This window comes from Mastigoproctus giganteus, chromosome 3, assembly GCF_048544385.1.
Source record: "Mastigoproctus giganteus isolate SK-2022 chromosome 3, ASM4854438v1, whole genome shotgun sequence".
Classification (NCBI taxonomy): domain Eukaryota; kingdom Metazoa; phylum Arthropoda; class Arachnida; order Uropygi; family Thelyphonidae; genus Mastigoproctus; species Mastigoproctus giganteus.
In genome coordinates, this window is record NC_143577.1 from 178658928 (window position 1) to 178678336 (window position 19409).

The 19409-nt window shown below is 38.8% G+C and overlaps 1 protein-coding gene across 1 annotated transcript in view; it reads left to right on the forward strand.

Annotated features, from left to right (window-relative positions):
- shtd (anaphase promoting complex subunit 1) overlaps nucleotides 1-19409 on the forward strand; it is a 989031-nt gene that overhangs the window by 116059 nt on the left and 853563 nt on the right. The window contains exon 7 of the mRNA XM_090370159.1: nucleotides 16325-16423. Within this exon, the coding sequence (XP_090226285.1) occupies nucleotides 16325-16423 (99 nt within the window). The remainder of the gene's footprint in view (nucleotides 1-16324; nucleotides 16424-19409) is intronic.

A 19409-nucleotide genomic window follows, 5' to 3' on the forward strand; every position in this document is an offset into this window, starting at 1 on the left:
TAAACCATCTTCGTCCGTCTGCACAACGCCTTGTTTGTGGTGATTTTAACCTGCCTCCAAACCGACATCACCTCTTTATCAGGCTCTGCGAGTTCTTCGAATCCATCAACATGATACGGGTCAATGAGAACCCCACCAGGGGATTGAACCTACTGCATCTCGCTTTTGCTTCAACACCATGCACAGCTGAGGATGATCCCATCGCATTCTTCCTGTCTGATCACCAGCCCATAGTTTTGACATGGTCATTGCAGGTGCCAAACTTCAACATCCCTGACAACAAAATAGTCAAATATGTTTCAGCACCTAAATACCTTAATCCTCAACTCTGTGTAGAAGCAGCATCTTGCATTCCTTGGGATGTCCTCATTGACTGCGACCTCAGCCTTGCAGTGACACTCCTGTCTGACTGGATTAAATCCGTCACCGACTATGCTGCCACCAAACGAGTAACAGTAACTCCCCGTTCCAGATCGTGGTGGACTGCTGATCTTAACAACAGCTTCAAAATGAAACAAGTCCTACATAAGAAATGGAAGCATACGAATGACAGTAAAGACAGAATCGCCTTTTCCCGTGCCAGGGCCCACTTTAATCAAAAGAAAGCTGACGCAATCCAAGTGAACCATAACCGCACTCTGAGGAAAGGAAAGCCATTCTATGCTGCCCCACATGGTGGATTCAATCACATGCTTGATCCTCAAGAATGGCTCAAATACATCGCCAGATTTTCAAATACAACCACAGTCCCATCTACAGTTGTCCAACCTGACTATGAAAACCCTTCGGATGTCCTAGGGACTATCCAGATCATGGAACAGGAGCTCATACGTGCCATCAATTCCCTTCCCACAACAGCCACTGTTGGGGAGGATGGAATTCCACAATTTATGATCAAATGCTTAAGCACATTCATCATAGGCCCTCTTCTCTCGATCTACAACAGATGCCTCGCTGAGCATTATTTCCCACCCCAGTGAAATAAATACAGAGTGTACCCCATCCCCAAAAACCAATTTGCCACAAACGTCAGCCAGTTCAGACCCATATCAGTTGCCTCTTGTCTGTTAAAAACTCTTGAAAAGGCTTTGCTACCCACAATCACTCAACAAATCCTCCAGACGAAACCACCTGAAATCCACTATGCTATCGCAGGAAAATCATCAATCACTAACTTGGCAGCCACCACAGAACGCATTCTCTCAGCATTCGAACGAGCCGACCGGGCTAGCCGGATGGGTAAAGTGCCTACCTGGCAACTCAAAGGTCGCGGGTTCGATTCCTGCCTCGGGCTTGGATCAAAGTACTGCAAAAACCTTGGGAGGTGCATTATGGCCACAGAAGCCTATGCGCCAACAACTACAAAAAAAAAAAAAAAAAAAAAGCATTCGAACAAAGAGCTGAGCTAGCAACCACATACCTCGACATAAGCGCAGCCTTTGATGCCGTGTCGATTCCGGCCTTGCTCCTCCTACTTAAGGAGAATTTTCACATTCGAGGTGATATGCTGTGCTTTTTGGAATCACTTCTCAGTCACAGAATACTTATTCTCCATCGGCAGCAACATACCCTATCCTGCGACATTACTGCTGGAGTACCGCAGGGGGGTGTCCTGTCTGGTGTCCTGTTCACAGCCATCATCGTGCCCATTATTGCCTCAACGAATGGTCTCCTATGCTATGCCGATGACTTCAAACTGCTGACTCCAATTAACCCTGGCGACAACCCCGCCCAGCTCAGCAACAGGATCAATTCCCAACTTAAGGATCTAGAATTGTACCTGGCAAACTTCAATCTAAAAATCAACCCTCTGAAGTCTGCTCAGGTTATATTCTCCCTTAAATCCATGCCGACAGTACTCAACGTTTCACTCGCAGGGGTACGAATACCAAACGTACCCTCGCACACAGACCTTGGTGTTCTGTTTGACCAAAAGATGTCCTTTGTCAACCAGATCGACAAACTCAGTATCAGATTTTCTCGTCTACGGTGGATCTCAAAGCAGCAGCTGCTACACGTCCGACATCCTGCCACTGTTAAAAGGTTCATCACTTCCACCGTCTACCCTGCCATTCTCTATGGTGCAGAAATATGGGCCTCTGCTGCACATACAAACCTTAAGCGGGTGTACACTGCTGAATACTGGCTACTGAAATGGGCGAATAACAAGCTTCGGCTACCTCCCGCTACCACAAATACCATGATGGCACAAGCACTCGACATCCCGAGGTTGAAGTTCCTGATCATTGAAAAGAGGCTGGTCTTCACAGCCAAACTCATCTCAGGCCAAATATCATCTCCAAATATTTGGAATGCTTGCTCTTGGAGGATTCCACAGCCAAGCCTAAGGTCGGTACCAGCACTTGTGGCTTACCACAACAGGCTTGTACTCACCGAAAGATTTCTGCCCAAGCAGATGCTCGCCGCCCTCAACCGTGTGGACACCGACATCGACACCATAATAAGCAAAAAGAAGGACAGACCCAACTTTATCAAAGCTCTTGAAACCTGAATCACTGCCAAGTTGTATTTGTTTTTCTTTATTTATGTTCAGCTCCTTGTTTTTATGATGTATTTGTATTTCTTTTTGCATTTGTAATCTGTATTTTGTAGCCTTTTGTATGTGTTTGCTATATTTTGTAGCCATTTGAATTTGTACTTATGTTATCTATATGTGAACCCCTGGCGCTCGTCGCCGTGATGGGATATTGTGCTGTAATTCTACTTCACAATATAGATTTATTTATTTATTTATTTATAACTTTCTGCTTTCAACTGCAAAATTTAGTTCTGACCATCATATTACCTATGAAATCATGCAATGTGATGACCAATAAAATATCAGTCAGCACACCATGTTGCCTACTGCATAGATTTGTGTAAGAAAATATTGGCATGCTGAAATAAAGGAATATTTTTTCCAAAGTTTATTAAATAAAGGATAATCTTGGGAAGACTTCACACCTGTGACTGGAACTTGCTATTCAACCAAATGGCCGAAGAAGCCATTACCTTATAGCACAATCAACTACCCTTGGCCGAAGCAAAAGAATAGAACTCTTTAAAAGAATATTCAATAAGAAAAATTCTAAAATGAGAGTAGTGACTTTCAGAGATTGGGGTTCGCCCTATTTAGATGATATACATCAACTCACACAACAGTATGACAAAATGCTATATAACTTGATACAAAAAGGATGCAAATTCAATTTGGATGGAACTTAGTAATATCATCATAAAAAAAAAAAAAAAAAAACCCAGCTTAATCAAGGCTATTAATACTTTCTGCTTATCTTGCATCTGATTATCTTGTTTACCGAACAAAGCATCGGTAAACATCAAAAAAATTCCTGACCATTCTGAAAATAAGTAGTTCTCACATAATAGATGTTGCTTAGTATGTAGGTGGTAGATGACTTTCATCAACCGGTGAAATAACATCACTTTGCTTATTGGAGGCTTGAAGTGGTGAAACCTATGTTTAGTCTCTAGAGCAAAGTTTCCGGCACCCTCCTTCCCCCCATACTTCTCCTTCAACCCATGCATGGTACTAAGTACTATGGTTTTGATACCTTTCGTGTTTGGGGTTTTCATAAAAAAAAAAAGAAAAAAAAAAAAAAAGTATAGTATACTAAGCTAAGCAAAATCTACTATGTGTGGACTACTTATTTTCAGAATGGAGGTTGGAATAGTAGATATTGCTGTATTTATATCATGAAATTTTGAAAGATAGGAATATTCAGACATCTGGAACTATATTATTTGACAACAGTCCCTAAAATTAGACAGCCAAAAGGTCTGAGTGACTTTATATCCATTTCTGTGGAGGCGCACATTATCAAAGTTGTTTGAGAAGATCTTGTTACCATCACATGTGGAACATTGTTTTTCCTTATAGACCTCCTCACATTCATTCATGTGACTGGTGATGGTGGATTGTCCACATCTGGACAATCCACCATCACCAATCTATCAGAAACTCTATTTAGAATTCAAAATACCCTCAGTGGAAAGAGCAGAGATTGACATAATCTTTCATCAGGATGTGAAACAGCCTATGACAATATTTTGTTCTCAGTGTTTGTACTAATACTGGAATTCTCTTTCTCAGTGCCTTCAGTAATACTGGAATGCATTTCTCAGTGCCTGTACCCAATACTGGAATCCTATTTCTCAGTGTTTATACTAATACTGGAATTCTATTTTGTCATTAATGGCTGCCAACTTTGCACAATATACCGAAACACAGAAAACTGTTTGTTAAATATGAAACCTTGCAAATTCAGTTTGACATTACTTGGGATGTTGTTGACCTTGTCCTTTGTTGTGCCTTTGGAGCCATTCCTCCAACAATGTAACCACATGTCTTATACTGATGATATTAAAATGTTAATTTTAAAAGACCATACTTAACTTGCAAAGGTTGTTTGGTGAGCTAACTTTCACAGGAAGTTGAATGTCTTGAAGTTGTAGGCTGATGGTTAAATCGGACAAAATATGCACAGATGTCACTCAATAATACGAAGAATAAAAGTAAATAGCAACACTGATTTGTAGAACTGCATTTAAGAAGGTAACTTGCCATACTGACTTAGGCTTAATGTGGGATGACAGTTTAATATTCCAATACCCCTTTGCAAAGGCTAAGACCTTCTCCATGATATAAGGCATGAGATTGTGGGGATAAGATACTCACCACTCACAACTCAGTACATACAACAATGCATTATGCCAATACCAATGTGTGCCACTATGTATGGTTTTTAGCACCATTCACTCATATTAGCAGATTTCTTGGGCTTGAACACTAGCTGTTACTTTCGATTGCTGTTATTGTTATTTGTTATTTTGGTTTTTTTGCATTAGCAACTAATGCTCCTAAAAACCGAGGATATGCGGTGGTCATTCCCTGACCTTTCCACATCCTCCGTATTTGGTGGTCACGGGCTTTAACCCCGGTCTAATCAAGAAGTGTGTGCTACGCACTGCTGCTCCTGCCCACCTGGCTAGAGGCACCACTTTGGTTTGCAGTCAAGCCCTTCACTATATCATAGTCAAATTTGTCAACCAACTTGAACACCCCCCCCCCCTCCCCCTTGGATGTAGCTCATCTCTTGCTGAGTACTACAGATTCTCAGCAAGGAATATCCTGGTTTTGTCTGGACCCATTTCCAGATATATTGATGCTCCTGACATTAGGAAATTTGTTATGGAGGTCCTAAATTGGCAGGAAGGAAGTCAACAGATCCACATCAGTTGACTACCTTCTCCCTCTTCATAGTACTCTAAACAGTATTGATGGGTTGAAAAGATTCTTTCTGGACAACACTCAGTTTTTATAACATACTGGAAATTGATACAAATACAGTAGTAAGTACTACAGTTTCTAATACTTTTCATGCTTGGGGTTTTCATTAAAATAAACATTCCAGGAAATTCAAGGTAATCTGATAAGTAATTTTTTTATTATCAGTTTTTAGGAATGACTACTACTACTCTCTGTAGACACAAAACAAAAATCAATTTCTGATTTAGAGTCAGTAGTCAAAACACTATTAATTTGTATTTTGTGGAAAGTTTAATTATTTTGTTGTCTTTTTCAGATTGGGCTATACTGTAAAATAAAAAGCTGTTGATGAGATTTCAGAACAGCCTAGCATGATAATTTATTTGTGAACAAAAATTAACCCCAAAACTCTGAAAACTTTAATGAGAAAGCTATAAATATCATTACTATAAATGAAATATTTCTAATTGTATGAAAAAACTTCAACCAGTTTTACCAGTTACTCTACAAAGAACAATTGCTGACCGGGCTAGCCAGGTGGGCAAAGTGCCTGCATGGCAACGGGTGGTCATGGGTCGCGGGTTCGAATTCCGCCTCGGGCTTGGATCAGAGTAAAATGCAAAAAAATCTTGGGAGTTGCATTATGGCTGCAGAAGCCGATGCGGCAATAACTAAAAAAAAAAAAAACCAAAGAACAATTGATTCTTTATTGTCAGTTAAATCCAGATACTATACAGCTTTTGATCATGTTTTTTTTTTCAGATGCTTTAGCAGTGTCATCCTGTTGGGATTATCCCATAGAAGTCCTTTTCAAAGCAAAAATTTTTTTCTTCAATTATTTAAATATATAAATAAAGAAGGGATGCATATGTATTAGCAGCTGATTCTAGTTTTAAAAAACTATTAATCTTTCAAATTTTGGATTACCCAACTTTCTGCTTCTTCTTTTGCTACTTCCATGTCTACAAATATTGATAATAGACGGGTTACTACTAATAGATATTGTTAGTAGTAGGGTACAGACAGGTACTTCTTAGGGGTACTGTGAAGTACTGCTTATTGGTCAAAGAAGGTTAGATTACTCAAAATTTGTAAGAGTGTTGGGTTTCTAAAACCAGGGTCACGTGGTGTCATCACATAAAACATAAAAAAAAAAAGTTAGGTTTAAATGTTTATGAAGCTGTCAGTCCTGACTAGGAACAACCAACGAAAAAACATGCATCATGGAGTTTGATTATCACTGAACCATCCTGTAATATTACAGCATAATTTTGATTGACATTGGCAAAGGAAGGAATGAAAGCTTATGGTTGAAAAGTTACCTATTAGAAATTTTTATGCAGAACATCCAGAATTTATTCAGATGGAACCAGGGTTCAGAATGGATTCGAGTGCAGTGGAATGCTGTTCTGGTTCATCACTTGCATTGGTAATGTCACGTACATAATTGAATATTTAAAACAAGATATTTTGTTAAAGAACATTCCTTCTATTCAGTCCTGATTGAACCTTTGATTATTGTACACAATATTTTTGTGAGCTATTTACATTTTCATGTTCTGCTAGAAGGGGTTACATTCTTTTAGCATTTTGTTTTTTCTGGTAAAAAAGGAATGTACTTAAATTTATTATTTTATCACAAAATATATGATGAATTTTATTTGTAATTTTTTTACTTTTTAAAATTTATTTTCACAATTATTGTGCAGTCAACCAAAATAATAAAAGCATTTATATACAAAATGTACATTTTACAAAAGTTATTCATGATAAAATAAAAAAAAAGTGTTACATTTTTGATGTAGTGATAACCTCTACATCTATTAATATATAATCTGATTCAGTTTCATCAACTTACAAATCAGAAATTCAGAGCATTCATTCAATTTCAGTTTTAGTAAGCCCATATAAGTAAACCAAAGCTAACAGGTGTGAGCTTTTTTTTATGGTTTTCAAAGTTATTTTATGATTTCTGTCTCTGGCAGCAATTACTTTGAAACATGGATAAGATATGGCAACATCCATGTGAATACTTCTAGACCATTTTTACATAAGTGGACACATTATTTGAAATGACTTTAAAAATGTATACACTGGTGTTCAAAGAAATTGCATCACCCCTTAAAATTGTAATTGTCGTCTGAATAACATAAGTATATGGCAGTATTTCTTACAGATTGCATGAGATAAGATTGACATGCATAGGTGATAATGTAATATTGCATCAGCTATTACTTTCTGCTATATAAGCACGCTCTGCAAGAATTGCAGTCATTCCTTGCTTGTGTCAGGATGGCAAGTTACGTGCAGTTGATGCCATGAAGAAAAAGTGCTATTGTTGCTTTACTTGAGGAAGGATGTTCTTCCCGTCATATTGCTTATAGTGTGTCTTGTAATCAGTCGACAGTGAGTAGATTTCTTTCCAAACTCAAGAATACTGGTTCTGCTGATAGGAACAAAGAAACCAGATGCTGTTGGTTTGGTTTTTAGGAGCATTAGCAACTAAGGCCATATTGCTCCGGGATATGCGGTGATCATTCCCTGACCTTTCCGCATCCTCCGTATTTGGTGGTGACGGGCTCGAACCCCGGTCTAATCAAGAAGCGTGTGCTACGCACTGCTGCTCCTTCCCACCTGGCTACGGAGGCGCCTCGAAACCAGATGCAAAACCAGTCTCTACACCAAAACAGGATTGCATCTTGTAGCGCTTATGCCTTAAAAACTGTAAAGCTTCTTCTTTACAGTTTGTAAAGCTTCTTCTGAGCTGAAAAGAGAATAGGAAGAACACACAGAAGTGTTAGCAAGTACAGTAACAGTTAGAAGATGCCTCTTTAAAAATGGACTTGTAACCCGTTGTGCTAAGAAGAAGCCCCCTCCTCACAAAAAATTAAAAAGACCTGATTAATTTGGTGTAAGGAACATGTCAAATGGACCCCACAAGCAGTGGAATTTTCTCGGATGAGAAGAAATTCAACCTGCGTGGCTCTGATGAGGGGACGACAAACGGTTCGCTGTAGACCTGGTGAAGAATACCATCCAGACTGTATGGTGTCTACAGTGAAATTCCCTATCAGAGAAATGATATGGGGGTGCATTTTGTATCGCAGAGTAGGTCACCTGCAGTTTATAAAAGGTTCTGTAAATGCCAATGGATACCTGGCTATATTGGAAGTCAAATTGCTGCCAACCATTAGAGACTATTTCAACCTGCCAAGTAACTGCATCTTTCAGGATGACTCTACTGCTTGTCATTGGGTGAAAAGTGTAAGTAGGCACTTCTGTAGTTACTTTAGCTTCATTTCTGCATTAGAGGTTCGACAGTAATGTGTTATTGCAAAAAATGGTTGGATGAACGATCCATTACAACTGTTAGCTATAGCTGGCCAGGAAACAGCCGGACCTGCATCTTGTAGAGAACTGTTGGCATCTTGTGGAATCTGCAGTTGCCAGAAAGAAATTGAAGACCCTTTGTGAAATTCAGGAAGCCATAATTATTCCACGAACTATCACTTGGTTATCTTCAGAAATTGATCTTGTCAATGCCTCGATCGTGTGCTGCTGTCATCAGGGCCAGAGTTGGTTCAACTAAATATTAGTTTGCACCTGGTGAACTTTTCATTTTGTTTTCCATTTAAAATGATAAACTGAAGCAAATTGAGGGCTTCTGATAACATTTTCAGCCATAATTGTCGTCTTTACCAAAACAACAGTTTTGGTAAAGAATATTTTGAGAGCACCTGTCAAATATTACTTAGCTTTGCCTTACCTATTAATAAATATCTTTTGTTTATATTTCTGTTTGTGATGCTGGTCATTAATGAAACATACCATCATGAAAAAGGGTTAGAAATGTGAAATTTCTAGGTGACTTTCTTTGAACACCAGTGTACACTAATGAGCCAAAACATTATGACTCTCACCTAATAGCATATTGGGCTGACTTTTGCCATGATATCTGCTCGCACCTGGCATGTCGTCAACTCCATGAAATCGTGGAAAGTGTCCTGTAGATCTGTGGTGGAGCGAGGCACTGGTTTGGACTGGAAAATGCTATGCAAAATGCAAAGTTAGAAAGATATGGGCTGCTGAGTGTTTTTGTAAATTTATTTTCTTCATTAACCTCTGTTTTATTTGTTCCTCAAAATTTGAAATATAGGTGATGAGCAAGTTAATATGATGTGGTTACAAAGGAACTGGATGCAAAAAATAATTTTGATATCATATACTTGGATTTCAGGAAAGCTTTTGACACTGTTGCTCATGGAAGACTACTGTACAAATTGGAGGAGAATGGTATTAAGGTTAAGTTGCTGCAATGAATAAAAGGATGGTTGAGTGGGAGAAGACAGAGGGTGGTAATCAATGGGCGCTGCTCTTCGTGGATTAATGTTATTAGTAGAGTCCCACAGGGTTCGGTGTTGGGTCCACTGTTGTTTTGTATATTTATCAATGATATTGATGACGGTATATCATGCTTAGTGTTGAAGTTTGCAGATGATACAAAGGTTGGCAGGGTTGTTAATGTCAGTAATGGCAGTGTGCTACTGCAACAGGATCTAGAAAGTTTGGGAAGATGGGCTGAGAAGTGGCAACTGAAGTTTAACATTGGCAAATGCAAAGTACTGCATATGGGTAGAAGTAATCCCAGAGGAACGTTCCGACTATGTGGTACTACACTTAATGTGGTAGAAAATGAAAAAGACCTGGGAGTAATTGTGCATTCAGATATGAAGTTTTCTGAGCAATGCAGACAGGATGCCAGGGCAGGTCATGGGGTTTTGTCAATGATGTACAGGAATTTTGCTAGCAGGGAAAAGGAGGTGATTGTCCCTCTGTATAAGGCAATAGTCAGTCCACGCCTTGAGTACTGTGTACAGGTCTGGAGGCCTCATTTTAGGAAGGATGTAGATTTGCTTGAGCGTGTACAGAGAAGGGAAACAAGATTGGTTGGTGAGGGGAATGAAGGGATCCTCTTACCAAGAGAGGCTTAAGTTCTGCAAATTGCAGTGGCTGGAGACTAGGCACCTGCGCGGTGATCTGATTGATATGTATAAGGCCTTGAATGGGTTGAGCCGCTGAATTCTGATGGGATCCTTCCACTTGTTCAGATTGCGTACCTAAGGGGGCATAAATTCAAATTAAGAAAAGACTGATGTAGAATAGATGTGCGGAAATTTGCCTTTAGCCAGCGGGTGATTAATTGCTGGAACAAACTTCCATCTGTCGTTATGGAAGTTGATAGGTTAAACAAATTTAAGGAGGAACTGGACAAACATTTAGAGGGAATGGTTGTGTGAATTTTTTTTTTTTTTTAGGCTGATGCTGCATAAGCTCATACCCTTTTCTTCTTGCATCACATGCCACAATTACTACTACTACTACCACCTTTTCATCAGAACATATCTACAGTGGAAAAGCAGTACCAAGGTTGCTGGGATACTGCCATGATGGGAGATTATTGCTAGTTTCCTATTAGGGAAAGAAAATAGGCTATAAGAATTACTCTCTCTGAGTGGTGAATATTTCTAAGGAAATGTATCAGTTTCCTTTAAAATAATCTGATGTATTAGCCAATGTAACTGGTAATGAAATATCATGTGATCTGAGGAGAGATACTTTTCCTTAAAGTGTAATTAACATGATCAGCTTAATCATCTGGACAAAAAAATTCCACATCATCTTGTAGATGCTTCCCTCCCCCACCCACATATACACTAAAGTTAAAAGCTTGTTGCATTTACATGACCTGCATTATTCTTGACATAGTTGGGCTCTGAAAGTTTATGGATTATCTTAAAATCCATAGCAAAGAAACAGTTTGAATGTATTATTTTTGTAGAAGTTGAATGCTGCTCCATTTTCTTAGAGCTGATTGAGAAATACTAATGGACAAGAATGTTAACCCAAACATTTTACAAGGCACCATAGGTGGGCTCGATTTTCTGATATGAATGAGACTGAGGCTGCCTTAGATTGTGAAAATTTTGGATAATGGAAATTAGCATTAGCATTAGTAGAGGCATTTGATGCAAGAAAGCAAGCTTCTGCAGCATCAGCCAAAAAAAAAAAAAAAAAAAAAAACCCACTTCCACTTCACCCCTCTGTTCGTTCAAAATACCTGTCCAGCTGAGCTTTAAACTTATTTAGGCTATCAACCTCCACCACAAGGGATGGCAGTCTGTTCCACCAACCAACCACCCGCTGGCTAAAGGCAAGTTTCCGCACGTCTATCCTACATCTGTCTTTCCTCAATTTGAATTTATGCCCTCTCAGGTGATTTTTCTGAGCTAGAGGAAGAATCCCATCAGCATTGAGCATGCTTAAACCATTCAAGGCTTTATACACCTCTATCAGATCACCTCGCTGGTGCCTAGTCTCCAGACACTGTAATTTGCAAAACTTAAGCCTTTCTTCGTAAGAGCACCCCTTTGTTCCATTCACTAATCTTGTTGCCCTTCTCTGTACTCGTTCCAGCAGCTCTACATCCTTCTTGAAATGAGGCCTCCAGACCTGTATACAGTACTCTAGGTGTGGCCTGACCATTGCCTTATACAATGGAATAATCACCTCCTTATCCCTGCTGGAAAAATTCCTGTATATCATTGACAATACTCCATGAGCTACTCTTGCAGCCCATCTGCACTGATCAGAGAACTTCATATCTGCCTGCACAGTCACCCCCAAGTCCCTTTCATTCTCTACCACTGTCAGTGTAGTACCACAGAGTTGATACGTTGCTCTGGGGTTGCTGTTTCCCATGTGTAGTACTTTACATTTGTCAATGTTAAACTTCATTTGCCACCTCTCAGCCCATCTGCTCAACCTTTCCAGATCCTGTTGCAGCAGCATAGTGTCAGTAGTGTCCTTGACAACCCTGCCAACCTTTGTATCATCTGCAAACTTGGACATTAAGCTTGATATACCATCATCAATATCATTTATAAATACAGAAAACAATAATGGACCCAACACTGAGCCCTGAGGGACTCCACTAATAACATTAGTCCACGATGAGCAGTGTCCATTGATTACCACTCTCTGTCTTCTCCCCCTCAACCACCCCTTTATCCATAGCAGCAATTTGCCTCCAATGTCACACTGCTCCAATTTGTGTAGCAGTCTTCCATGTGCAACAGTATCAAAAGCCTTTCTAAGATCCAAGTATATAATATCAAAGTTATTCCCTGCATCCAGTTCTTTTGTGACTGCATCATAGTATCCAATCAAGTTGGTCAGGCAAGACTTCCCCTTAACAAAACTATGCTGTGTCTGAGCTATAACTGAAGTCTTGTCTAAATGATCCTGCAGTGCTTCTTTAACCAGTGCCTCCATTAATTTTCCTGGAACAGAAGTTAAGCTCACAGGTCTATAATTACTTGTGTCAGCCTTTGATCCTCCTTTGTGAATTGGGGTCACATTTGCACATTTCCAGTCTATGGGTACTTCCCCTGAGTCCAAGGAAGCTCTCATAATTATGGCTAAGGGTTTGCTTACTTCCTTTGCTGCCTCCTTTAATATAACTGGATAGATCCCATCCACCCCGGGTGCCTTTCTTGTGTTTATCTTCAACAGTTTCTCCTCCACTTTACTCCCAGTTATTTCAAGATTCTGTAGCTTACTGCTAGAGTTGAATACACCTCTGGCATTCCCCTTGCTGAATAACTCCTCATGTGTGAATGTCGATGCAAAATATTCATTTAGTTTGTTAGCTACCTGAGCAGGATCATCAACAGTTGACCCATCAATATCAAGTGGACCAATCTGATTCATCCCCTTCCTTCTAGAGTTTACATAAGTAAAGAACTCTTTGCTGTTTTTCTTTGCATCCCTTGCCAAGGATTTCTCGTAATCTGCCTTCGCCTGCCTAACCTCCTTTGTAACTTGGTTGCATATCAACTTGTATCTATCATAGGCTTCTGTGTCATGTGTTAATTTGTAAGTATCCCATGCATTTTTCTTCTCTGCCATATGCCTCATTAGTTCATCTGACATCCATTTTGGCCTAAACCTTGAACAATATTTCTTAGTTGGTATGTAAAGCCTAGTAGCTTCCAAGATAAGTTCTTTGAATGCTTCCCATTTTGAATTTGCTGTTGGTAACATCATCAGTTGGTCCCACTGTATAGAATTTAAATACTGTCTCAGTCCATCGTAGTCGCCTTTACGGAAGCAATAACCCTTCCCTTTACCCCTAATGGTAGTTACCTCTTTCAGTAAATCCCACTTCAGCACACTGTGATCACTGCCACCTAGTGGTTCATTTATCTGCAGATTCTTAATGCATGAAGAATCACTGCTGATAATCAAATCAAGAGTATTACTCCCTCTAGTTGCCTTCCGAACATGCTGATATAGAAAACAATCATCCAGTAAATCCACAAAAGCCCTGCTAGTGTGTGAGTAACCAGAACCCAAATTCCAGTCAATATCTGGGAAATTAAAATCTCCCATTATAAGACTCTCTGATTTACTGGCCCATTCTATTTCCCTGTACAGTTCCTTATTATACTCATCAGAGTCATTAGGCCTATAGCACACTCCTACTCTCAATTTTGATCTCCCAATGCTTATGTCACACCAAACTGACTCAACACTGCACTGTCCAGCGATGTCGACTGGCTTCACTTCCTTGGTTTTGATGTGTTTCTTAACTAATAGCATAACCCCTCCCCCCTTCCTATCCTGTCTATCCTTTCTGTAGACGTTGTACTCCCCAAATTGCAGTTCTGCATCCCTTATATCTGTGTGACACCACGTCTCTGATATCCCAACAATATCTGCCTTTGATGTTTTGAGCAATACCTCAAATTCATCAAATTTATTTACTAAACTCCTAGCATTGGTGTACACGCAAGTATACCTGCACCTGTTTCTATTCTTAGCTACCCTAACACAACCCATGTGTTTACTTGTACCGCAATGGCTCCCAGCAGTCTCTGAAATACCATGCATCTTGTTTTTCAGGCTTCTGCTCATTCTAATAGAAGCAGTGCAAGAATCTCTTTCACCTCTGCCAGTGGCTACTGTCAATCTATTGGTCTTTGTCTCCCCCCAAGCTAGCAGTTTTCCGACCCACCTAACACTGCCTCGATAGCATCAGCAAATATTCTTGCACCCTTTCTATTTAAGTGTATCCCATCCCTGTAGAAGCAATCTCTCCTGTTAACAAGTACAGTCCAGGCTGAAAAAAATTTTACTCCTTGAGACTTGCACAATCTTTCCAGGGCCGAATTGATCGACAAGGCTCTCATCCTATACTCCCTCCTATCGTGTCTGGGCAGAATTGCAGACACTTTCAAATTCAACCCTAATTCTCGGCTTTTGTTCAACAGTGACCTGTACTTGTTAAGTAATTCTGCCGGTCTCCTACTCTTAATATTATTAGTGCCAACGTGTACAACTATATCACCTTTTGTGCCCTTAAAAGATGATATTCGCTCTACAACGTCATCAGCCTTTGCCCCTGGCAGACATACCCTGGTCCTGTTCCAAAATTGGACTGTTTCATCTTTTTTCTAGGTGTTTGGGAGTTATTGAATCATATCTTTTTATTTATTTATTATTATTTTTTTTATTTTGTGAAATTAAGTGCAAAATATACCAATTGTTACTTCCCAAAAAACTTTTTGAAAATGTTAAACTGTTTTGCTAATTGCAGGTTGTCATATTTGTAATTAATTAATCAGCATCTGAATGGCAGAACAGTATGAAGTGGTGTGTTACATTCATATCTGCTAGATAAACTCTTGACAAAAGATATAATATTTAATCCCCCCCCCCCCTTTTTTTTTGCCAAACATTAGCATTTCATTTGTTAATATGCAACTTACTAACTTTATCAGGCTACAATCTCTGCATAAATATGTAAATCAAAGGGATCAAATTGTGCACAATGTGTAGGAAAGCACTATATAAAGTCATGTGGCCCATTCATTGCATAAATCAGTCTACTTGTGATTGGGAAACAGACAGGATCTCTTGGGCTTGCAAAGAAGTATTATTATTGGTGCACATTTAGCAAGTTGCTGAAGCAGGCTGGCTGTCAAATATTTAAAGAATAGTGTTGTTTGAATGGAAGAAAAAATGCACTTGATAAGATCCATGAAACATGTAGCTGAGTATGAAAAGGTGATGGAATGAGATGCTTGACAATGGGAGCAGAATATCAAGTGCAATTGTCACCATTCAGTGGAACAGTTAGCCTCCCTTCACATCATATAAGAACATCACAATCCAGCAGTGCCTTCATAATGGGATTAATCTTGTAAACTAATCCAAAGAATGCACCATGGAGGAGATCTTCACAAAAGCTATTGATCTTGGACACCAGCTAGAAAATAAAGTTGCTTTGCCATGAATACAAATGATGGATGCTGGAGGTCCAGTACATCCCAATTTATGCTTTTCAGCACTGATGGAAGAGTGCAAATATGAAGGAAACCACCTAAGACACCGGAACTATCCTGTTGGGTATTGATAATATAGGCTTATGGAGGAGGTGTAATGATGTGGAGCATGTTTTTATGGCACAACCCTTTTTGTTACCTGATTCTGCTAAAAGGCACATTTTAGTAGAATCAATTACACTTTAGTGGTGTTGTATTATTATACCTATAGACATAGGTATTTTCAAGGTGACAATGCAATCATCCACTTTGCCAAATATGTGGATTGGTTTGAGATAACACATGGAAGAGTTAAAGCACATATGCACATGAAAAGCACATGGAATTGATGATATTTTGATGGTTATCATTATAAGAAAGTGTATTATGAATGTTTAACAGTGCCCTGAAAGTCAAACTTACTGACTGTAATTGTTGATATTGAATAAGAATACTCTTAGTAATATATTGAAGCATGCACACACTTTTTAAAAAAATCTTTTTCCCATTTGCTGCCATATTTGCATTTCATAATTCATGAATGTATTAAAATCACTCTGTATATTTTTGGAGGGGGATTAAAATTTAATTCTTGTTTTCCTGTGTGTTTGTTAAACTGATTTTCACAGTTATTTTTATTGTTTTCATCCAGCCAGTTTCTTGGTGAAAAGGCATCAAAAGTATTTTTTACAACTGATGTCACGGGGCAACAGTTTCTATGTTTTCATTTTGTGGAAAAGAAACAGCTGAGGTAAGAGCATAATTCGAGAGAGAGAAAGAGAGAGAATGAATGAATGTATTTGTGTGTGTGTGTGTGTGTGTGTGTATAAATGTATGTACATAGAACATAGAAGGTGTGATTAGAAAGTGAGTACTGAACTAATATTTGTGAGATGAAGCTTAACTGGATATTTAGATGGATCTTCTTCAAAGCAGTCTCCTTGATACTCTATATATCCAGTTCAAATACTTCTGCAGCTTCTGGAAGCATTATTAATGGGCAATTCTTTTGGAATTGCTAATAGTTCCTGTTTCACATACTGAATAATTTTCTTAGTCTTTGCAAATCTTATGAATGATCTCTCAAGGAGTGTTTAATCTGGAAACGGGAAAAAAAAAAAAAAAAAAAAAATCACAAGAGCTGAATCAAATTAGTATGGCAGATGGGGGGGGGGGGAACCACAGTGATGAATGGCTTTGCAAGAAATTTTTGAATGGAGCAAGTAGGAACAGCATGTCATAATGCAAGGGCCAGTTCCCTGAATCCCACTTCCCAGTTTTCTAGTCATTTTCTCTGAACAGCATCATGCAATTGCAATAGAACTGTTTTGTAGTATTCCTGGTTCATTTTTTGACCATGCAGGACAAATTCATGTTTAACAGTGCCCTGAAAGTCAAAAAAATATAATAAGCATAATCTTCATATTTGGTTGAAATTGTCTTGCTTTTTTTTTGGCTGTTAAGAAGAGGGAGACTTTCAATGAAAAGACTGGACCTTTATTTTTAGGTCGAGACATGCATCCATGATTTGTCACCCATAATGATGGAAGAAAGAAAGTGTGGATCAGCAGTGACAGCACAGCAAAGATCCTGATATGTGAGATCTTGCCACCCTCTGTGATTATCATTGAAAATGCAAGGCATCAACTTGGCTTAAAAACGTGGCATAAGATTGGTGATCAGGAGGAAATTTCAGCTCCACATTAGTGCTGTGTTATCTGCACCACAAATTTGGGAATTTATCTGATCAAAGTATGCCTCTTGCTGTTTCTGTGATGTGGCAAGAATTGCACAACCACATTGACAATTGCTATTCCTGGATGACAAAAATATCAGGGATTTTTAAAAAAAAGCAAGGACAACAAATATTCTAACATCATCTGTAATAAGGCCAGTTCTGCATAATGAAAACCTGCCAATACCACAGCCACCAAAATTGCATGATAAAGGAAGTAATGACGAATATAATAAGGATTCTTGTGTTGCAGTCTAGCACAGACTTCAGTACAAGAATTTGTTGTAATTAAGCAGGAAGAGGAGAATGACTTAGTTTGAGATTTAACATGTTCATTGCCTTTTATATTTGTTGTGATGGTCATCCCTCTTGGCCTTGGGGCACTAGAATGAGTAGACAGTGCATTTTGGTAAATGGATTTCATCCGTGAAGAGTCATCACACCAAGTAATGCTAGGTATCTGTTGTTTATAGTATTCTAATATCAACATCTGCATTTGAATGGGATTCAGAATCTGTATAATGTGAATAGAACTCTTGTTTCAATATCAGATGACATATTATTAAGAGCTGATTCAATGTCATCAGCTTCAACATATTGTCCATCCCTGTTCCTTTTCACTCCTGATGTTCCAGGCTGTGGATCCATTATAATTTTTTACACAAAATTTTATCAGTACACACATGCACACACAAAGGATAACTTTTTTCTCATAGTAAAGAATTAAAATTCAGCAAGCATAATCTTCAAACAATTTTACCTTTTGAAAAAGGCTATTTAAGCATGGGTAATGCATCTCCATTTCTACTACCCAGGTAGTATGCATGCATGCATCGTTTTATTATATTTGATATTGTGAATACCTACACAACGAGTTGCCTAATTGCACTACTTTGAATAACTAATGCTTCTCTAGTAGAGAAGACTACTGTTACTTATTCTCAGATGGGCACCATCCCACCCAGACAGCACCATTTTGAAGCTGGTTGGCTTCATCATCGGTGGGTGGGCAGGTATCCTATTGCAATAGTGACAACCCAGTGAGCCGCCATTGTTACGTGAAAATTAATCAGTAAAATCTATTAATCTTGTCGAACTTCATTGGCAATTAAATTGTACTTTTAACTATACATATGACCACTTAGGTTACGGAACATAAATAATTAGTAAAAATAAATAATTAATACATAACTTGATACGGAAGTTATATAAAGGGATTTCGTAGATAACACTCGTTACTGAAACGCGATACAGCATATCCGGAATTCGATAGCATTAGCTTTGTATAGTATAGTGCATAATATAATATTGTCAATTAATCAGTAGATCTATTAATCTTGTTAAACTTCATTGTCAATTAAATTGTACTTTTAACTATATATATATATATATAACGACTTAGAGTACAAACGTAACAAATAATTAATACATACTTGATACGGAAGTTATATAAAGGGAACTCGTAGATAACACTCGATACTGAAAAATAAATATAGCGTTATAACTGTGTTAAGATACAAGTTTAAGGTTTTAATTTTGTTCTGAAATTGTAATTTTATTGACATTTAAATCGAAATCATGACTCTGACCAGAGCAGCAAAGCAAAAGGCTCAAGCTAATGGGAGTGCTGTGACTCAGGGGAGAACTGAGGGGGGCAGTTGCCCTCTGAATCACAGCCTTTTAAGATGCACTGTTTGCTTGATGTTTGCGGAGCAATCGGGTACGGGACATGATACTGCCATGGGGGATGTCTTTGTGTGTGCACGATGCAAGGAGTGCAAGGAAATTAGGCGACAACTCGGCGTTGTTATGGGCCTATATGAGACCTTGAAGGACAGGGTGGATGCCCTCGAAGGAAATAAATTGAGGGGCCCATCAAGCTCTCAGCTGCCCACATCAACGCCAGAGCTTGGACTTGGTCATCTTTCAATACAGAGGCAGCCCCCAAGGCAGAATGCGCTGGTCCAACAGGAACTGGTAGTTGTTGGTGACTCAATTGTCA